This window comes from Heterocephalus glaber, unplaced genomic scaffold (assembly GCF_053883595.1).
Source record: "Heterocephalus glaber isolate CG9 unplaced genomic scaffold, H.glaber_assembly_v1.0 deba00001548, whole genome shotgun sequence".
Taxonomy (NCBI): domain Eukaryota; kingdom Metazoa; phylum Chordata; class Mammalia; order Rodentia; family Bathyergidae; genus Heterocephalus; species Heterocephalus glaber.
In genome coordinates, this window is record NW_028258341.1 from 1 (window position 1) to 22,001 (window position 22,001).

The 22,001-nt window shown below is 43.5% G+C and overlaps 1 protein-coding gene and 1 pseudogene across 1 annotated transcript; both read right to left on the reverse strand.

Moving 5' to 3' along the window:
* Positions 1-1,497: 1,497 nt before the first annotated feature.
* Positions 1,498-1,731, reverse strand: LOC147824304 (prefoldin subunit 4 pseudogene; annotated as a pseudogene).
* Positions 1,732-4,510: 2,779 nt separating this feature from the next.
* Positions 4,511-18,694, reverse strand: LOC147824305 (melanoma-associated antigen B1-like). Its single transcript, XM_087189984.1, has 3 exons — positions 18,596-18,694; positions 16,731-16,848; positions 4,511-6,068 (listed from the first exon to the last, which is right to left on the reverse strand). Exon 3 carries the CDS (start codon positions 6,005-6,007, stop codon positions 5,015-5,017), a length of 993 nt encoding a protein of 330 aa, XP_087046110.1. The 5' UTR covers positions 6,008-6,068; positions 16,731-16,848; positions 18,596-18,694; the 3' UTR covers positions 4,511-5,014.
* Between the last annotated feature and the right edge of the window lie 3,307 nt (positions 18,695-22,001).

The following is a 22,001-nucleotide window of genomic DNA, read 5'->3' on the forward strand; positions in this document are numbered from 1 at the left end:
TCTTTCTCCTGGCAGCGGCACACTTCCTGCACTGCTCTGGCCAGCCTCAATTTCATCACATCATCTGTATGGCCTTTCATTCGTGAATAACTTTATCCATTCTCTTAGTCCCAAACTCAGTGGAGAGCATCAATGTACCCAGAAAAGATGTCCATCTCAAGCAGACATCAAGACAGCTTTCTGCTCTGGTACCTAGACCTTCAGATGTGCCAAGACATGGGCGCCTCCAGAATCCATCAGTAATACAACTGGATGACACAAGTGAGCTATGTATATTCTGCCTGACAGCGGGGAGGGGAAATTCTAAAAGAGGACGGGTGTCTGCTCCCATCAGTTCCATTCATCTGATGGGTCTTCTTACTCAGATCGCCTGTAACTTAGGGTGGTCGTAATCGTCCAAGAACTTCTAAACTCATGTAGCTTGTCCAGGCCTTCCACCAGATTCTCTGCTCTCTCTCCTGCTGGTTCCTTCTTTACCTTACGCTGGAACTTAGGTGCAGAAAGCTGTTACTGCCCCCCCTGTGGACCTGTTCAGCAGGCCACCTCTTTTGTGGACACTCAGAATTGGTGTAGACTCATTTTGTCCTGATGCGCCTCAGTCACTGATCATGTCCTGTCTGGAATCACTTTATTCTAAATGACCTCTCAAAATAAAGTATGGTTTATCCTGACCTCTCAAAATAAACAAGTATGGTTTATTGATACTTCACAATATCAAGGAATGTCCAGAGGAACTCTGCTACTCACTATAGCACTGTAGAAATTTCGCTTTATATGGGTGAAAGGTTAAGTAAATTTTCTACTCAAACTAATGAGAAAGCAAACAAAGATATACAGATTAAGATAAGCGTGAGAAAAACTTTTACCCCAATATTAATGTAAGACTTGAAAGATTAATAATATAACATGCCCAAGAGGGTATAGGGTATAGATATTTTAGGTTGTCCTAACAATATTCTATAAATTGAATTTTGTAATGAAATTTTAACAAAATTTAAGAAAATTGCTAATTATCACACCTTTCTTTTATTTTACTTATTTTTCTTTTTAGTAAATGACAAAGTTTAGTTGTGAAATATGCAGAGTGGAGAGGTGCAGGATTGTACATTTTTGTAGGGCTTTCACCATCCTTAGACAGAAACCAGAATCAGACAGACAAACAATACGACACAACTGTTAACTTTTCTATAAATGAAAACTGCAACAAGTATTCTAAATAATATAGAAACACAGAAGATTGTTAACTGATTTTAATAACATGACATGAAGCCCCTAGAATTGATATAATCATTATGCAAAATACATAGATGAATACTGTCTTCTTTGAAAAAATACAAAATAAATAAGAAAGACATGTGAAAATAGGCATTTCCACTAAATAAATGAAAACTTTAAAAAGAGAAAGTTTTCCTTTCCATGTCATTTGAAGAAGGGAAACTATCCTCTTAAACAATATTTAAATTCATTAAACAAATTTAAAAAGGTATTATAAAATGTTTAACTTTCATCAGCTTCAAGGTTTATAGTGCTGCCGAACTTTGCATATAACTGAACTTTCAAATCTGCTACCACCTGCCGAATTGATTCTCTTCTGGATTCTAAGGCATCAATTTCTTCTTGCAGTTTTTTCTTTGCTTCTTCTAACATGTCTTGCATTTCTTCTTGAGAATGGCTGATGAAAACGTCGCCAATCTGGTAAGGTATCATTAAGCTGTCATCATCTGCGAGCATGATATCCTCACAAGCATCTTCTAAATTCTGGAGTTGTTTCTTTTTTACTTCTATTTCTTCCTTTAGCTCTGTGTTTCTATTCGTATTCCACGCAAATTTATTTATCTTTTTGTGATCTTCGAAAGAACACTGACATCTTCGGCAGCAATTTCATGTATCACCTAAAAATATGTATTAAGAAGATGCGCTGAGTTTGATCCCCAGCTGAGCTTCTAATCAGCTGAGTCACAACAGCACTAGCAATGGCTGTGTCCAAGTTTCTCCATCTGTAGAATGGGGGAACAGGGTGCTCTCAAAGGGCCTGGGAGGATCACAGAGAAGCCGGCGTCCGCTGGGCCCTAACCGATCTCACCCTCCATGGACGCACTTGCACTGAGGACGCAGGAGCTGAGGACCAACCAGGGGTCCGGTGCACACGGGGCGGCGGCCCAACCTCCGACTGCGAGGGACGCGGGCCTGCGCGCCCTGGCCTCAGGCTCCTCCAGCAGAGGCTGCCCGAGCCACTGAGAGTCCCGGCCCGGCGCCCGGCCCCACGGGAGGCCCACGGAGACGCTGGGACGCCGGGCCTCACCACGGAGCCGCCCGCAGGGTCCCGGCCTCGGACGGGCCCCAACCCAGGCCTCGGGACCTCGCGCCCCCCTGGCCCCGCTCCGGATCCCCGCAGCCCAGCCCAGCTGCGGCCCGCACCCTCCACGCCTCTATTTCAAACTTATTTAATCTTTGCCATGTCTTTCATATGAGGAACAATGTTATTTACCCATAAATTCACGTGTAAAGGCATTTGCTTTTTTTTAAGGAATCGCAATAGCAAAATGGAACAAAATGTGTGTCCCTCAACAGGAAATTGTTTAATAATGGACTACGTACACATTTGAATTCAACAATGAAGCCAAAAGAATCTATGTCTTCTGCGGCCAATCTGAAATGAAACACTCCATTCAAATTCTCCTGCAAATATCAAGGTGGTTTAAAAAATTCTTTCTAGTCTTGCGGTTATAAATCCAGGACCAGTAGATTCTATGCCAAATAAACTGCTCAACTAAAGATCTGAAAATAATTAGGAGGAGTAGTGTAAGCACCCAGAGGGATGAAGACATTTCTAAGCTTCACTATTCTGAAGAGAACAATCCCATGGAAGGGGTTGTCGATGTCACAAAGGAGTCCATGGTGAGGGACAGGGTATCCAGAGAGTTGGAACCCTCAGGGGCGGGGGCCAGACAGGGGAGTCTGGGCTGTTCATTCCTTGGGAGCCACTGTGGGCTCTAGAGAAGGCTGTGAAGAACTGGCCAGGACTTCAGGTCCAGGGTGGATAGGAAGGCTCACTGATGAAGACGGGAAGGGCACTGTAATGGGGAATGTGCTGAGGCTGGACACAGAAGCTGAGTCCAGGACAGAGTCAGCTCTCCAGGAACCGCAGTGCGAGGGGCAGGAGGACTGCAGGCAACTGAACCCTATGGGCAGTTCCCAGTCAGCTTGGATTCTCCCTTGCACTTTCCTTCTTTAGGCCTGCTTCTAGCACTTCGGACACAGGGTATATTTTATTTTTCTAGAGACATTTTGGTGTCATAGGAAAGAATAAGGGACATAACAGTGGCCTCGGTTTGGGTGAAAATAAAACAGTGCGCTTCAGACTCGCTGTGTGTGGTCCTAGCTCTGCCATTTACCAGCCATGTGAACATAAATATTTGAGTTCTTCATATTCCAAGTGTGTCTGATAAACCTCATCCTGTAGTACTATCGGAATACATGTAATGTAAAAAAAAAAATTAAGAAAGGGGCAAATATTGGGTCTTTAAAGAACGGCAGTTGTGACTATGATCATATCCATACTAGAAGAGACCATTTACATCTCTGGGAAGCTTTGGTCATCAAAAAGGTAGAGAACATGCAGTGCTCCAGGACAAAAAGGATCAAATTCATCATAATGCTGATAAGCAAACAGCAAAAAGTAAATTTCCTGCAGGGGAGAATACGTTATTTAATATGGGAGCATGGAATTCAGCAAGATTTTTCTGAAAACCTATAGACTTTATGACAAAGACCAATAATTCCTCTCCTTCTTTGCTGTCCCCCAGGAAAATATCTCGATTTTTGTTTTATTACAACAGCATCTAGACATAATTTAAAGTTTTGGCAAATTCCACAAGATAATCTAATTTATGTAAAAGTTTCAGGTAAAGAGTATCACTCAACGGAATCTTGGGCTCTCACTTTAGGAAAACGCCCTTTATTCCTCAAAAACACTCTAAACCTGTACAAAATACTAGTTTGTGCACTGTGTTCAAATGCACTCGGACAGGAGCGCCATTCTTTTTCTATTCTACCCCACAATTATTTTCTGCTTTATAATTTCAGAGTAATCACTAAGGGCAATTTGTCATTCTAGACTTAATTCATTAATGCTAAGCCTCACTTTCTGAGGGCTTGGCCAAAGCACACAAATGTCAGAGCCTTATCAATCCCAGGATGCGGCTAACTAAATATGAGCTCCCAGAAAGTGACTGTAATGTCCCCAAACTCTAAGTTCTTTGACTGCTCTCATCTAGATCTCCCCTCCTCCAGCCTGGCTCTTTTTTATTTGTTCCGATTCAAGGTTCTGTTTCAATCTTCATTCTATAAAAATTTCTCTGAAGACTCCACAAATCTAAGGTCAGAGGATGGGTCATTTTGATCTTAGCATCATTACTACAAGCATAGAACTTTCCAAAGAGCAGATACTCAATTAATGATGAGAATAAATGAGCCACTGAGCAAGAATATAGTTTACTGTTCTTTATTCGTATTCTTGAATCAGTTAAAGGCAACAAGGTACATCTCTTTGAACTTTACAAAAAAAGAGGCAAACCAGTATTTTGAGTATGTTTCACTTCGCTATTACTGCTTTAAGACCCCAGCTATATTTTGGGGGGCTCTTTCGCACATTGCCAAGAAATACCTCCATTCCAAAGCCACGCATTTACTCTTAACACAAAGAAGTAAACGAAGATTTCTAAATGTGTTAAAGAAAGCTAAAATTAATACGCATAATTTTGTGGCAACAATATATGTGTGAGCTGGTTAATTCATAACCATGCATTCTGAAGTTAAACCAATACTCTACCAAAAGGGAAAAAAAAAAAACATTTGAAAGATACAAGAGTTTAACAGGAATATAGGAATGTATAATGATCTCCATGTCAACCCCCAACTACCTGTAAGGAAGGAAACCCTCCTCAAAAATACAGCAAAACGTGACTCTTACAACTCACTGAGGGGTATAGTGGCTGGAGTTCCCCCTAGGACTTCAAGTAAATAGAGAAGTATGGCCATGCTTGGCTGTAGCTTTGGTGTCAGCCCTCTCTTCCTCCTGTCTCAAAGCCTCTGCATACTGGAAACGGAAGACACTAGGGATGGTTTCATTAATCTTGGCCAAAAACTCAAGGACCTTCATCTTGCTGGTCTCAATGTGTGCCCTTCGGCCCCACAGGAATTCACAGCGTGGAGGATCACTATGAGGCACCTGGCGGTATACCAGATACCCTAACTTTACCAGATCTTTGGTGATGAGCTTTCGTGGCTCACCAAAGATTAAGTGTTCCTCCCCATCATAAACCTTCAAAATACTCAGAAATTTCCAGATTTCTTCTTCAGAGGCAGAGTTACCATTTAAGAAGATCAGCCCAAGGAGAGGCATCAGAAGCCCATTTGTGGGGAAGTCCAAGCCACCCATTGGACTGCCACTGTTGCGGTCATCTAATTTGCTGATAAGGGTGTAGGAGCCACTCCCAGGCTTGACTTCCTTCAGCTCAAGACCAAAGAGCAGGTCGACCTGATCAGCAGCCATCTTGAGGATCTCAGGGAATTGCTGCCGGAACCTTTTGTGGATAATCTTCAGCATTCCACCCTTCCTCACAGGCTCTTGTAATTGATACCTGTACAGCAGGTAGTGCATCAACATTTCTGCCTTATTCATTAAGAGATCTTTTTCTGAGCTCGCAGGAGAGCGTGTGGCCGTAGAGGAAGTTGCCCTTTCAGGCCTCTTGCCCTTAGCACCTTTACCAGATTTTTTGTGTGAAGGCGCACCTGCAATAGCGGGAGTGGGTGGAGCTCCTTGGGACTTCGGAGGAAGCCCAGCAGCAGAGGAGCATGGAGCAGCATCTCCAGAGAGAGAAGAGCAGGAAGGGGTCTCTCCTTCCTGTGCCCTGAGAGCCTGAGCTTCCTGGAGACACTGGGTCTCACTTCGGGCTTGGCGGCGTTTCTCACGAGCACGGAGCTTGCTCTTCTGTCCCCGGGGCATGATGGCTGAGGTCAGCGACAGCAGGCAAGTCTGTGCGCTGGAGAGCAGGTGTTGCAGGAACCTGGAGGAGAAAGAATGAGATCCCCTGAGTACTTTCAGCAAGAAGATTCCACTGTGCCTCTGGGCAGCGCCTCCTCACTGCTCTAGCTACACTGTGTCCTTTTTCTTCTCCTGGCCCCCAGGACCCTGTGGAGGGAGTTGTCTTGTGTCTTAGGCTGTACCCCTCTCTAGGGCTGCCTTGGAGACCGCACTATCTGACCATGCATTCTCCACTTACGTGCAAGTGTGCTCTCAGTTTGCACAGAGAATCATCATAGGTATTCTTGGTAGGGCCTGTCACCGCGTTCTTGGGCTACTCTGAATTTCAAGCTTAATGCACCCTGGTATGATGAAACTAAAAATGAGGGAATTCATCTTTCCATTACTCCCGTGAGGAAGCAATGCTGACAGTTCTGTGGAGCTGTCTCTATCCTGTGATCATTGGTCCTCAATCCTCACACAGTCTGCTCTCTACTCCTTCAGACTTGACACAAAGAAATGACAAGAAGTCTCAACTGATAACAGTGCTTCGGTTTTCCAAGGAGAAGAGCCCAGCCAGAGCCACACTCTTTGTTGTTTCCTTTGGCTTTAAGGGGGTGGTAATTTCAGCTTTCACCCATGGTTAGTACTTTGACTTTAAGTAGCGCTTAGAGTTCCCCACTCTCTATGTGAAGATGTGCAGAAATAGGAGAGTAAAGCCCACACCTATTCCTCCCTGACTCTTACTGGAGGACATGAGGGTGGCTGTGTCTGACCACATTGCTACATTATCAGAGGCTCAAAGCTGTGGCTAGCAGGTTGTGGCCTTATGATACGTGGTCTTATTTATGGTTCTTACTCAAAGTCTCCAGTTCGACCTCCAAATACTGTCCTTGCTGAAAGATCATACTAAGTCCTGAACTTCTCTGCTGTTCCAGGAAAGGAATCACAGAACACTTCTTCCTGACAACTATGCCTGGGATTGCCCAGGCATGACAGAGAAAGGTCTCTGTTGGACCCTCGGGGATGGTATTGTTTGGGAGTTGTTTGAATTTCTCAAGGCTATCTCTGTGATTTCTGGTACATACTAGTAATCATTTCTCTAATGACCAGATGCCCTTTATATCAGATTAAGATTCAAGCCTACCTCAGAATCCAAAGACCAAGCAAAATATGAGGCACGTCTAGTTCTCACTGCATCTATGGAACCTCATTGTGTTGGGTATGTTGCACTCCTCACTTGGACGGATTTTGAGCTTCACCATCAGGCTGTCCGAGGATTCCAGACTGATACCAAGGCCTTTTCCTCCAGGAGTCCCAGGGATGGATGCAAAGGGGAGATGCCTTTGGTTACTTCTACGTGGGGTTCCTCAAAAGTGAGAGGCAATGGGATTTTGTGGAAGCTCATTTTCTGATTAAGAGCTCAACTAACTTCGCCCTTGGTGCACCCTATCTTAGCACTTATCCAGTATTATTAATGATTACAACTCTCTGAGATTTTTAACTATGGTGTGATCATCTGCTCTTTTGGCCTCCCCATACCTGCCTGTAGTCTCCCGAGGCTGAAAACTGAGGAGGAATTCTCTGTTGCCTTCAGTGTTCTGTGGTGGGTGGTTCCTTCAGCTCTCAGGGTCCTCACCTTGACACCTGGCACTAACTGGAATCCCGAACCTGCTTATCTGAGACGTCCCACTATGACAACATGGCACATCGCCCTCAGAGCTTCATGGGAGGAGAAAATGAGATTTATACCACCATTCCCTGCTCCTGCAGTTCTCAGGCAAAGGCCTCTATACGGGTCACTGCTTCCTTGGACCTGTCTGCACATATCCATAGTGACCCACTCAACTCCTCTTGAAACAAAGTTTCATTTCAAAGGGGTTACCACATTAATCTGACCATAGTCTCTTTCCCTTTCCCTGATCAGCCTGTCCTCTGAAAACCCAGTGGACATATTAAATTGTGCCCTGGGCTACTGATAGAAGAGCTAGCAGCTCTCATTCTTGCAGCTTCGCCCTTCTTCTCTGGGATGGAAAGTGAACCCTGGTCACATTATAGACCATTAAGTCACGTGTTAGCTGTGCCTGCGCCCCTTCCCATGTGCTGCAGTAACTCTCACGCCTCCAAACAATGTCCTCCATTCCTGGCAGGACCTTAGAGATATGTAAGTCACTTCAGTCTATCACCCTGGACAGGGGGCACTAGGTCGAAGAGCTCCGTGGAGGGTTCGTGCACATGGGCACACTGAGCTCCTCAGTCCTAACTCATGGTCCTTCCTGTGGGGCAGATATCACCGGGTTGAAGAGCCATGCTAATCTGATGGCCCTCACCACATTAACGAAGGCCATAGAAAACTATGGTTTCCTCATACATGTGACCCCCCACTGCTGGCTTCCTTAGGGGTACAGTGGTGAGCAGCTCTCCATCCTTTCTCTACTTTTGACAGGAGCATAGTTCCACTGGTCCTCCTAAGGATGAGCACCTGGACTCCTCAAGGGTCTGGGTTCCCTTTCTGCACACCTGGCTCATACAATGTTTTCAACCATCCTGTGACTGCCCAGGAGAAAAGGGGGCGGCACAGACACAGACTGACAGATTGGATGGCATTTCCAAGGCCCGGAGGAGTGCGAATATGGATAGGAACCCCTATTTTGGAGTTGGTGCTTCCCCTTAGTTCCAGCCACGCTGCTGACCTTGCCACTGCATATGGCTGGGGAGATCTCTCTAGACTAACCTCATTCTGCCAGCCTCACAACAGGGCCCCATACAGGGAACACAGCCCCTGCACATGAGTATCCTTGCCTGGAGCTTCACAGGAAGGAGCTCAGGAGTATTGCTTTGTGTTCTTACCTATTGTGGGGAATGATCATCTCACTAGCACTTAGAGCCTTAAACATGACCCTCCTTAGGACCTAGGTTGCCTCTAACCTCCTGAATCTTGGCTACTTATTTGTGCCAAAGGTCTCTCTTTCCTGATGTTGTTGTGGCAAAACTCAGGTTGAAACCTGGGTTTTGGCCTCACAGCATCACCCCAAGCTGTAATGAATGGAGAACGATACCCTAAGTACAAACTCTGGGACCTAACAATAGCACTGGTCCTGGGAATTCACCATCTTCAACAGCACACAGTGCCTTCCAGATGCAGGCCTCAGCCCTGCCCATGGAAATGAGCTCAGTAACCACACCCATACAACCAATGCCCAAGGTCTCCCGGGGCTAAAGCCAGGAGCAGATTTCTATGTGACCACCCTGTTTTCTAATCAAAGCTCTCTAGACACCCACCGGCATATTTACTAGAGCCAGGGATTCCTCCTTCTACTACTGCTGAGAGTCAGACAACCACCAAAACAAAATATCACCAGCTACTTCCCTGCAGGGGAAATATGGACATGACCCCTATGGTGCCCTCTGCTTGCCAGCCCTGACAGCTGGGCTGTGCCCTGTGAACACTGCCATTGTGGGATGCAGTCTCTCAGCAGCACTCAGGATCTTCCCCATGACTCTGGTATTGTGCAGGACTCTTCCCTCCATGACACGAACTCTACAGAAGTCGAGGGCCTTCCCTTCCTGAGATTGCCCTCCTGGAAGATCACCAAGGGAGTCCCACTGAGCTATGAGAGTTCATAAAACTGCACGTTGAAATTTTAAAAGAATTGTTAGAATAAGACATGTTGCCTTTACTCTCCCAGCAAAATACTCCCCCTCGTTTCAAACACACTTATTCCATCCTTTTTGTTACTATCTGAAGCAGTTCTAAAAATCCCATTTCCTGCTATTATGAGATACAAACAAATACAATGACCCCAGACTGCTCATTGCCTTCCAGTGTGAAAATAGAGGAGTGAACACATTAGGACCTGTCAGTTTACACCCTCTACGAAGGATCTGGAGGTTTGAGGCACATTCCAGTGTCAAAATGACCACTGAAAGAATTTTTGTTAATTCAGTCAGTGGATCCAGCATCCATGAGGCACAACGAAAGAGTGTCCTTTTAATAATTAGGTAACTGTGTTTGAAGCCAGCAGCAGTATTTTCAGGGAGATTAATGACAATGTGTCTTGCAGTGTAAATTTTTTAATTATTTAAGCACACACTTTTTCCGTTGATCATCGCTTGTATATATATTGGGGCTGTTGAGTCGGCAATTAATGAGACCCCGTCTGCTATGTGAAAAATCCAATTAACAATATTTGCAGTTTCAAATCGGAAATCTGCAGGGCTGAACAGGCAAGTTGGAAAATCAGGCTGGGTTCCCACACTGCCCACTTCAGGCTGAATTCCTTCTGCTCAAAACCTCAGGAGTTGCTCTTTGCTACACACAACTGATTGCAGGAGGCCACCTGTACTGATGGAGGACAATGTGCTTTACTCAGATGAGTCCAGTAGTTTAATGGCAATCACAGCTGAAGCACTCCTCAGCCGATCCACTGCAGAACAACAGCATCTCTGATGTTTAACTCAACTACTGGGTACCACAGTCTTAAGGGACACAGGAAGTGATAACATAGAAATAGTAGCGATGATAGAGAGGAATCTAGACATAGAAACCTGAGCTTGTCACTAACTGGGACGAAAAATAGTGAAGAAATGATAATAGATCTGGGGGAAAATCTCTTTGTGTTTTTTTCACACTGAGGTTGAAATAATTATTAGTGAATTATGCATGAAATGGCTTTGAGGTTTTACGTGTAGATGAGAACTTGAGATACTATATCTCGAAGTTAGACTCAAATAATCCTTGCAAGTGCAGGACTATGTGAAGTTGTCTGGGGCTAGAAGTGGAGAGGAAAGGTTAGGCCCTTGAATATGGGAATTGGCAGAACACAGATTCGTTAATGGCTGAGCTGAGAAAGAGAAGCCTAGTGAGGACATGGAGAAAAGACAGTCTGGTGAATAAAAGAAGAACTGGGGCAGGGTAGTGTCTTCAGAACTATGGCAGAGACCATGCAATGCTAATTCACCTTCATATTGCACCTCACTGGCACATGGAAAACTCCGTATTTTACAACAACCCTTGTCCCTAGACAGATACATATGATTAGTTCTAGCCAGCAATATGGGAAGTGTGAGATGCTGGAGCATCTGGCAACCTGAATTCCACAGTGAAAAAGTGCAAAAAAAATCCTTAAATCCTCTCCATCACTGGTACATACTGAACAGCTAACGTCATGGAGTAAATAAGCCCTTGTTGTGTTAGAATGCTGATATTAAATTTTCACCCTAGTGTAACTGTTCTATCCTTGACTAACACTAAATCTAAGGCAGTAGGATGTTTATCACAGCAGTGCCACATATACCACATGTCCGGAAAGGGACCCTGCAGGAGAGTCTCACATGTGGAATACTTGAGCCAACAGTTCCAAATATTTTAGGAGTCTTCAACTCTGCCAATTTGCTGGAGAATCTGCACTGTTCCTTGGATTAAGCTAGAAAACGTACTTATCAGATCAATACAATTAAGAGTTCACTTGAATTGGAAATTGCTATCCTAACACATATAAAAATGCAGTATTTGTCTTACAGTTTGACTTGAAACACTGAAGATAGAAATGTTGATTAAATTACCTTACCTTAAGACATTGAGAATTTAGGCAATTTACCAAACTTTTCTTGCCTAGAAAATAGTGGAGTCTGATACAAAGAGCAAGTATCTGCTGCTGGAATCTCCTGTTTTTAAATATTTCCTTTGTTTTTCTAGCATGTCTAGAATAAACAAGTCCCGTGCACTGCACAAAAAAAAAGGTGAACTCTCAGGATTTTATAGACTGGAATACTTTTGTTTGTTGACACAGCTCTTAGACTATTTACTGTTGCTAATACACCATAGTATAAAACGGGGAATCTGTCGACCCAAGAGGTTTATTTTGGCTCATAGCTTAAATGAAAGTCTGTGGGACATATTTGGTGAGGGCATTCTTGCTTCTAGAGTTCTGAGGCAGCACAGGGCACCACATGGCCGGAGACCTGGAGCATAGAGGTGAATGTGTATGTATTTTCTGGCTTATCTCTTTCTTTGTCCTTACAAAGCCACCGCACTGCAATCATGGAGGCTTCATCATGATGACTTTATCAAATCTTATTCACCTAAATTTTCATACTCGTAATATCACAGAAGGGGGAAAATCTTCAGCATGAGAACCTAAAAGGACCAGTCATTGAAACCATTACATGTGCCAATGTGAGAGTGGCAGTGGCTTAATATTTAAATTTCTACATTTCATTGGTGAAATAAAACATCATTAACTGCATTTTGTAAATTACTTCTAATTTTTCCCATTTTATGATGTCCATGGCATCTACAATTGGGATGTCCCGAAGCTTTTAACATTTGTTTTTCCTAACATTTAAATATATTTAAAAATGATATTTGCTTCCCATGAAAGACAAACAAGAGCATAATAAAACTAAGACATGAACAGTGTGTAAGCACTGCTAGACCTTAATGCTTTTACTAGCTCACTTCTCCTGACTAATGGAACAGCCACAAACTCAGCAAGTTAACACAACAACCATTTGTGGGCAGTGTCCGTGCACCAGCCGTTGTGGCTCTGGATCACACTATAGATGGGCTCAGATCAGATGACTGCTTGGAACTTTATCTAATGGTAGTGGCAAATGTTTTCAAGCACAGCTCAATGTAGAAGAAAACTGTAAACCTTTGGTTCAGTCATGATTGGCCAAAGCCAAGCCTCATCACTGAACCCAAAGGTTGTAAGTGTGGAAGGACAATCTGCTCATGACATGGCTCTGAGATTCAGAACTGAGGTACAGAGAAGGGTGAAGGGCTTGGGTTCATAATTCTACCTATCATTGTATATTTCAGTCACTAAAATAACATCTACCTGCATATCGACATATGATTTGGTTGAAGAACATCTTTTACACATGAAGTCTAAAGTTTCCCTGATATCACCACCTTATCCCAAGGAGTGGACTAAGAACTACGTCTGCATCCAGATTAAGGTGATAGTTATCTTTCTTGGCCAGGCAGGAATCATGGCACTTTCAGTGTGTCCCCTAGTTATTTCTGTTAACAAGGAATGATCTACATAGCTCTACAGATGTGCCTGTCAGCAGCAGGCCCCTACCTGCCATAGATTCCCAGAGCCCTTGGCTGTGGTTAATGCTTGGTCAGCACAATTTTCCTCATATACTAATCTTTGTTTGCACCTCTTGCTATTTTCTTAGTCTAAATTTCCAAAAGGAGAGTGACCTGAAAAACTCTGAAGGATACTCTTCAAAACCTCTCTGTATATAGTGAGGAGCTCAATTTAGCCTTTCCCTAGTCATAGATATCATTATTTAAAAAATCTTTCACATTTTTGATGAAAGAATGATATTTATTCCTACATTTATTAGTGTGGAGGAACTTTTAAAAATATTTGTACATTAAAACCTCCTTCCTTCTTTCCATCTTTCTTTCATTAACTAATTCAGAACACAGTAAATTTTCCATCTCTTGGAACTTTGCAATTTGGAGGAATATTTGAATAATTGCATCATAAAGATTTAGAGCCCGAGGGGAATCCCTCCGTGCTGATGAGGATGATGGAGAAAGAATGAACTCTGCTATGAATTAATATTTACCAGTGCTAGAAATGTCTTGATAATATAAATGGCACTGAAAACATTATTGACTCATTGTTCTTTGAGAAAATTTAGCCAACAGTTTGGGGGACAAATAAATTCTAGACCACAGACTTCCAGGAAAAATATAGTGTGAGCTACACTTATAATCATAAACTATCTACTAGCTACATTAAAAAAAGAGAAACGTGAAAATAACTTTAATCATACATGTTACTTATGAGATATTTTAGACACCTATCCTTTTTATTAGGTATTTGACACGGGAAATGTACCTCATACTTATAAAATATTTCAGGTCTGAATAACTACAAGTGTTTCATAAGGCCCTCATTTGTGGTATTGGTACTGGATACCCTAAGCTCTAGACCACATTGTGAACATCTGAAGGAGTCTCAATAAAAAAGGCAATGCACCTATTAAAATTTTGTGCTTTTACAGAATGAATAGTCTATAGAGTCATAGAGAAGACACACAGGGGGTACTGGCTATAAATTTTTTGAATGAACAATCCTCATTTGGAAAGTCATTAGGACAATGAACAACATAACATATATTTTCTTTTATATAACACTATGAGGTATGCCATTTGCTTAGTACTTTTTGAACACCATTCAGAGGAAGATCATCAAAAATTTTCAAGACAGATTATCCAAGTTCCATGCCATCCTCCACATTTGACTAACTTGTTAATTTTCTTAGAAATCTTGGACATAAAGGACACACGCCACTAAATTTAAAAAGACAGAATTTCCTAGCTGTATAGCATAGTATGGTATCAGAACTTGTTTCCCACAGTATCTTAGTATGTAGGACATCACTGCACAAATAAATTTGCTAGGAAGCTGGAGTGAGACAGTACATTTATATTATTTTACTATTATCTCAAGGGCTTGACCCAGTGTTCCACGTGACAAAATATGAAGAGTGGCAGAATGCAAACAATGCTAGACCTAATTATTTCCTTCTACCTCTAAAGGGTGACATATTTCACCGATTGAGAAATGGACTGATGTTGAATTCATCTGGACAGGCAGTAATTATGGTGGGGCATTCCGCTTAGACTTGACAAATATCTTTCATATCCACACCTACAGAGCTTTAAGTAGCTGAGTTAATGTCTGTTTCATATCCAGTCTCCACTCTAGTGATGTCAGCCTTCCTGCTATTTGCCATCTGTTGTAATAGATTAAATGGAGTCTCACATTCTGAAAACGTGAAAACCAGGAGTCAAATATTGCAGGAGATAAGCCAGCAAGGGCCTGAACCACTGAGATGGCACAAGAATTTTAAAAAGGGCAATTTACAAACAATAACTTTTAAGAGCTGCTAATTCTTTTGAACACTGTTATGTCCTTAGTATACACACTGTGAGCAAAACATAAACTAAACTTCACATAAGCATAAAGTCTTAAAATGTACTTTAATCCCAAAGTCTTAATGTAGAAGAACTTCTGCTTCCAGCCTAGATAGAGTGACAGGAACCAGTTTACCTATTACATCAGAACCAACACCAGTACTAAAAACAGGTTAAACACAAAAAACAAAGTGTTTAAGTCATCTGGCATTCAGAAAGGAAGGACAGTGATCTCTGGAATATGGGGAAAAAAGGGATTAGACATAAGCTCATCCCAAATTCAATGAGAACTATAAATTCATTGATCCAAGATGCTAAAAGAGCCCTCCAAAAAGAAATGTAAAGAAAACTGTAAGACACTTTGAAGTCAAATTGCTTAGAAGACGTGAGATAGATGGAGATGACAGGAGACTGTCTTTCCAAAACAATACAAGATAAAAGACCATGTTAATACCTATAAATTTTGAAACAGAAGAAAGCTTAATGTAGCATACTATATCCAGTGAATACATCTTCAGAAACTAAGAGTAAGAAAAGCTTCTCCCAAAATAAAAAAAAACCTGCAAGGATTCACTACCAAAGGTTCACTGTAGTAAATGTTCTATAGCTGGGAGCAGCTTGTGAGGCTGAGGCAGGAGGAATTTAAGTTCACGGCCAAACTGGGCAACTTAGCCAAACTCGATCCCAAAATTAAAAAAAAAAAAAAATTGAAAAGCTTCGTGGATGTAGCTTCCTGAATTCCATCTCAATACCACAAAAGTGTTAAAGAATATATGTTGATTAAATGTTGGATAAAACCCCCAAGAATGAGAGGGAAGAAATGGAAGTACACTCTTGTTTCTTATGTGCCTGACTATTCTGTTTCAAAAGCTATGGTCGGATTTTTTCTCAAGGCCTGAGCCCCTGGTAACCAGATGAGCTCACACACACCAGGCTCAAACAAACATTATCTAATGTGCGAACACAGTGACTGCAAACCCCAGAAACAAATTATTCCCTGTTTTTCAAAGCAACAGCTAGGGCTGGAGATATAGCCCAGTGGTGCCACTGCCTGCCTCACAAGCGCAAGGTCCCCAGGTCCATCCCCGCTACAAAAAAAAAAAAAAGAAAAAAAATTCAAAGCAACAACTCCTATCAGGAAACCTTGAGTGTGTCATATTTAAGGGAATGACGCTATACATCTTCAGTAGATTTGGCTGAGATTGAGCAAAGGGAGACGCACGACTGAAGAGCATCGCAGGGCATGTTGCTGAGCAGAGGCCACAGATCAAAGCGGAGCTAGCCAGGCTGCTTACATTTGCTGAAGGATTGTACACAACCATATGAGCCAAGAATTTCAAAAGAATGAAACATGGATAACAAAAAACAGAAATCCCCCAAGTTCTCCCATACGAAGGCGGTCCCGGGGAGAAGGTGTTGGGAAGTCTCCACCTCACAGGACACCTGGACACAGGGCTAAAAGGGGAGAGAGGCAGGGACTGGAGTCAGCAAGAAGAAAAAGCATGTGAGAACTGCAGATGAGGATCCTGTGCTGAGGAGAGGGCAGCCACGCCCATGCTGCAGATGGAGAGGACATGAGTGTGCGGGAGGGCAGTGTGGGCCTCTGCATGTCCACATGCGGCTAGGGTGAGCAGAGAGAGAGTGGAAAGCAAAAGACATAGTGCGAGGTCCACTGGGGATGCGGGGAGAGCACCCCATTACTACAATGGTAAAAAGCCTGTGAGGAAGTGGCCCGAGCATCTCTGAGAACCTGAGTCTCACCTTGGGCCCGGCGGCGTTGCTGACCCGCACGGAGCTTACTCTCCTTTCCCAGGTTAAAACAGCTACGGTCAGGAACAGTAGGCAGGGATGAGGACACGATGACAGGAGACTGGGATGCCTGCAGCCAGGAGAATGAGATACTGTGAGCACCCACGGAAGGGACAGACCACAGTGACTTTTTTAAATGTGGCTCCCCTACTGATTTCCATGAGGGTGGTGTGGTAGGAATGCACAACACGGGGATCTGTTCTCTTGGTCATCCTGTTCTCTAAGGTCCCACAGACGATCCTATTAAATCCTGAGCATGGAACTTAGTCTGCACCTTTTCAGTCCTGCCTCGTTCTACGTAGGGTGACAGGAGGCACTGGCAGTGTGGCAGCGAGGACTCCTGTCTTTTGTTGCCTGAGATCCTCTATGTTTTCCAGATTCTCACAGTCGATCCTTCCAGGCCCTGGGCCACTCCCTGTTGCTACTCTGAAACTGACAACTCAAAGCTGCTTGCTAGCCAGAGAAGAAACTGAAAGGGATCTTCAGTCTCCTACTCTGCTAAGAATGCAGAAGATAGAATCCTTTCTGATTTGGGCTCTATCCTCCTGAAGCCCTTCACTCTGGCTCCACAGAAGTCTTGGAACCAAACCTTGTACTGTGGTCGCTGCACCCTTACACTAAAAGGCTCACCTCCTTTAGGACAAAATAATGAAGCGAGGTTGAAGCAAGAGGATGGCAAGTTCTAGTTTAACAGAGTCACGAAGGAATGAGGTGAAATCTTGCTTCAAAACAGAAAACAAAAAAATGGCCTAGAGATTTATTTCCTTGTGATCCCTCTGGGTAAAATCTCCTAGCCAGCAAACAAACAAACAAACAAACAAACAAACCAACAAACAAAAAACCAAATTAAATAAGCGGGTACAAACACAGACACACACACACAGAAATAACGGAGAAGGCTAAGCTGGTGGCCCTTTCCTGTGCTCTATAAGGCTGGAAATGTTCCTGCCACGGGGACTGCCTCAGCATGTCAACGTGTCTGAGACTTGCAGTAATGGTGGTGTTCAAACACATCCTCTTCTTTCGGATGCACGTCCTCTCATCCCTAAGAATCTAACCACTCCTCTTGCTATGGCCCAGCTACCTCAGACAGGGACCTCCTCTGTCTCGGACCAATGTCGGTGGTCAGGAGAGGTCATCTCAGGTTGCAGACACTAGCATGGTCCCCCTTTTCTTAACAAACTACGAGGGCCTCGGGTGTAGGCCTCAACTCCTTTAGACCGCTGCAATTTCCAGCCCAGCCTCGACAACTTAAAAGACTGGGGAAGACCTTGTCTCAAAACACAAACTATAAAGTCTGAGGATGGAATCCAGGGGGATGGCCTTGGATTGAATCTCCATTTGGAAATAAAAGAAAAGAGAAAAAAAAAGCAGAAAAGATAAGGCCCAGGTCTCCCCTCCATGTACACTCAGGTTGCTTCCTAAGCACAAGGCCGCTCTTCCCCGGAGCCTTTCTAGGAAAACCTCCATACCATTCCTTTACCCGGCAAGAGCGGCCGCTCCACCCGCTCCACGGGCGGGCGGAACGCACTCCCCTCCCCCACCCACTTCTTTCCCCACGCAGCGGGACTGAACACGGAGTTTCGGCACTCAGCTTCCTCCACGGCCCTTCTTATTTTATATTTGCCTCGCGAAGCCCATAAATTCCCGGGCTGACGTCAAAATTGTCACCCTCCTGCCTCTGCCTCCGAGTTTCCCGGATTAGACTTGAGCTACACCAAACCCAACCCGCAGCCCCTTTGATTAAGAGAGGAAGAATCGCTTCAGTCCACATTTAGGAACCCTAAAGTGACCTCAGACCAACCCTAGGAATTCACCTGGAGCTGCAGAAAGCCAGCCGCCCAGCCGCTCCGGGCCGCTCTGCGCCGCTCACGAAGCGGCTCGGCAGATGCCTGTGCAAGTGCAGGAAGTGAGGGTGGTCCACATCCGGCCACACGTGCATGGGGTCTCCAGGGCTGTCATCAGGGGTGAATCCTTAAAGGGACCTCACTGTTTCGGAGTGATTCAGAACTCCCCAGATCTCGCCTTGATAGCCAGCAAAGCCTGGAATTCCTCATTCTACACTCCTGAGGCACACAGCCTCCAATCTAACCGCACGCTTCCCTCAGTCACTGAAGAAGAAATCCCTGCATACCCACAGGCTCCCGCGACCACAGCATCACTAGACTCAGAGCAGGAACAGGACTTGAGGAGCCTGCACATCCGGGCACAGGTCCTCTCAGTAGTAGGCCGGTTCTTCCCCGTGACCCACGTTTTACTCAAAGCCCTTCTTCTGCTTGACTAGGGAACTAACTGCCCACCACAGCTGGACTCTGCTTCCTGAGACCTCCACGTAGAAATAGGCTCTTTAGCCTGCCAGCTCTGACAGGAGCCTCAAAGTGAGAAGTCTTTTCTGGGAGGATCTTTCTGCTAGCTGGCATCCTCTCATAAAATTTGGATTCCTTGCTTTGAACTCGGGGCCTTGCACTTGCCAGGTAGGCTTTGTGCCATTGAACTATAGCCCTGGCCCTGGATTCCTCTTTCTTCTTTTTTTTTTTTTTCCCCTTAAATTCTTTTATTGGTACATTGTAGGTATACAACACAATTACATTTCTCATTGGGAACTTGTACCCTTACATGATGCATCTTGGTTCTTATTTTTTCCCCATTCCTAGCCCTCCCTTCACCCCCTCCACCCTTCCCTATTTACAAAGACTTTATTTCCATTTTTTCCATTTCTCATCCTGGATTCCTCTTTTTGACCCCTGTTCAATTCTAGGTCTGCTGCTTATGCAAACTGACGCTAACTGCTAACCCCATTAGCCTGAGGTCCTGAGGGCCATGAGTCTTTTCAGGTAGAAATCACACTTGATCTTAACCAAAAAGCCGAGGAGCGATGTGCAGGTAGAAATCAGACTAACTGCGCTTCCTGGGGCTTCCTAGGGCAGAGAGAATAGGAGCAATTCTTGAGGCATCATTTGGGGGTTTCTTGTATGAGCGTAGGCTACATGTAGTCCACATTCAGCTGCTCACCCGGAGAGATAAATAAACTTTTCTTTTTGGTACCAGGAATCGAGCTCAGGACCTTGTGCTTGCCAGGCAGGCAGGGAGCCACTGAGCTAAATCTCTGGCCCGAGATGACTTATCTTATACCTCCGGATGCTGTTTATCTGAACGTGCTCCTGTCACATGGAGTTCTTGCCTCCCTGAGAATTGCATGTTTGAACTCAGGAGGCCCTTCCTGTGACCACAGTCTTTTCAGTACCTTCAAGAATAAGCGGCTGCAGCTGGACACTATAGGACGTGGTGTTCCGGCTTGGTCTTCCATCATTCTCATTTCTGATCCTCACATTCACATCTCTCACAGGTGTTAGCCTTCCCTCTACTGAAGTGAGGTCTCTTTCTCTAAGGCTCTGGGTGACTCCCGCCTTTGCAGTGGTTGTGTCCTGCATAATTCAAGGGAATGCTCACCTTACCCTCTCTGTCTTCATTTAAGGATCTGGACAGATTCCTAGTCCTTGCACAAAGCTGACCATTTTCTGCCCTCAAGCTCTGCAGAAAAGCGCCCTCTGTCACAGGTGTGATTTGATGTTGAGAAAGCACAACAGAACCAAGGGGTAGGTGCTAAATTGGTAAATCTACCACCTCGTTCCAAATTTACTTCGGAGTGATGGTCAATGAGAGCTTAAAGACATTCATATAATTTATAACCAAGAGTTAAAACCAAGCATCTCTTTAGAAATAGAATAACCATAATTCATACTGAGAAAAATATGAATGAAAGAATGCAGTAGTGTTTGTAAGGATGAATTTATTTTCCCTTTCTTTTATTGTCATTTATATAGATAGAAAGATACAGGTAGATATTTCCACCCAGTTTTCTTTTTGCTATATGGCAGTGTCACTCAAATCATATTTTCAAATATTTTTTTACAACTGCTATCGTTATATATTTATGAAAGAGAAGAGAAAGGTTAATTATAAAGCAAGGAAATGTGTTCATACATTAAAATGTGTCACCACCATGCTCTGGATAAATCAGTGTTCTGTGAGTTGATTTTTCTAATAATATAAATTTTTGTTAAATGACTATTTGTTTCCAGTCCATTTGAATTTCCTTCTAGTTGATATTGTACAATGAGATTTTTCTTCTTTACCAGCACAGTTTTTGCTTCATATTTTTCTGAGTACTTGTGCTTTAAGAAAAGTTCTAAGAAGGAGAAAAAGTGCAGAGTAAACGCAAGTGGAAAAAATTAAAACATATGATGTACTAGTCCCGACTCCTCAGGATGAATGTAGTATTTATGTATGCACAAATACACTAATGAAAATTCAAACCTTTTTTTTTTTCTTAAATTCTCTTATTGGTACACTTTAGGTATACAAAACAATTACATTTCTCATGGGGACCTTGTACCCTTACATGATGCATCTTGGCTCTTATTTTTTCCCCATTCCTAGCCCTCCCTTCAGCCCCTCCACCCTTCCCTATTTACAAAGACCCTATTTCCATTTTTTCCATTTCTCATCATTTTTCCTTTCCCTTCTTTCCTTTCCCCTGCCCCTCCCACTACCCCTACCCCTTTGGACCTTTTCTTCCTATTTGGCATTATTGATTATTCATTCTAAACCTTGGTACATTTTAGGTATACAATATAATGACATTCATTGTTGGAAATTTGCACCTTTACATAATCTCTCTGGGTTCTTATTTTTCACCCTTGCCCAGCCCTCCCTTCGACCCCTCCATTCCTCCCTATTTACAAAGATTTTGTTCCTATTTTTCCATTTTCTCATACTAATTCCATACCCTTCTTTCCTTTCCCCCAGCCCTCCCACTTCCTTCCACTTTGCCCCTTTTCTTCCTATTTCACATTACCTATTATACATTTTAGTCCTTATTTACACTTTCAGTTTCTCACACCAGAGAAACTATTCGGTATTTACACATGTGTGTCCTATTTATTTCACTTAAGAGTATCGCCTCAATGTGCATCCACTTAGCTATAAATGTCTCTAATTTCTCATTTTTTATGGCTGAGTAGTACTCCATTTTATAAAAAAAAACCCACATTTTCTTTATGCAGTCTCCAGTTGATGGGCATTTGGGCGGTTTCCAAGTTGTAGCTATCACAAACTGTGCTGCTATGAACATGGGTGCACATATATCACTGTGGTATGATTCTTTTAATTCTTTGGGGAAGATCCCCAGAAGGGAAATAGCAGGTCAAATGGGACTTCCAG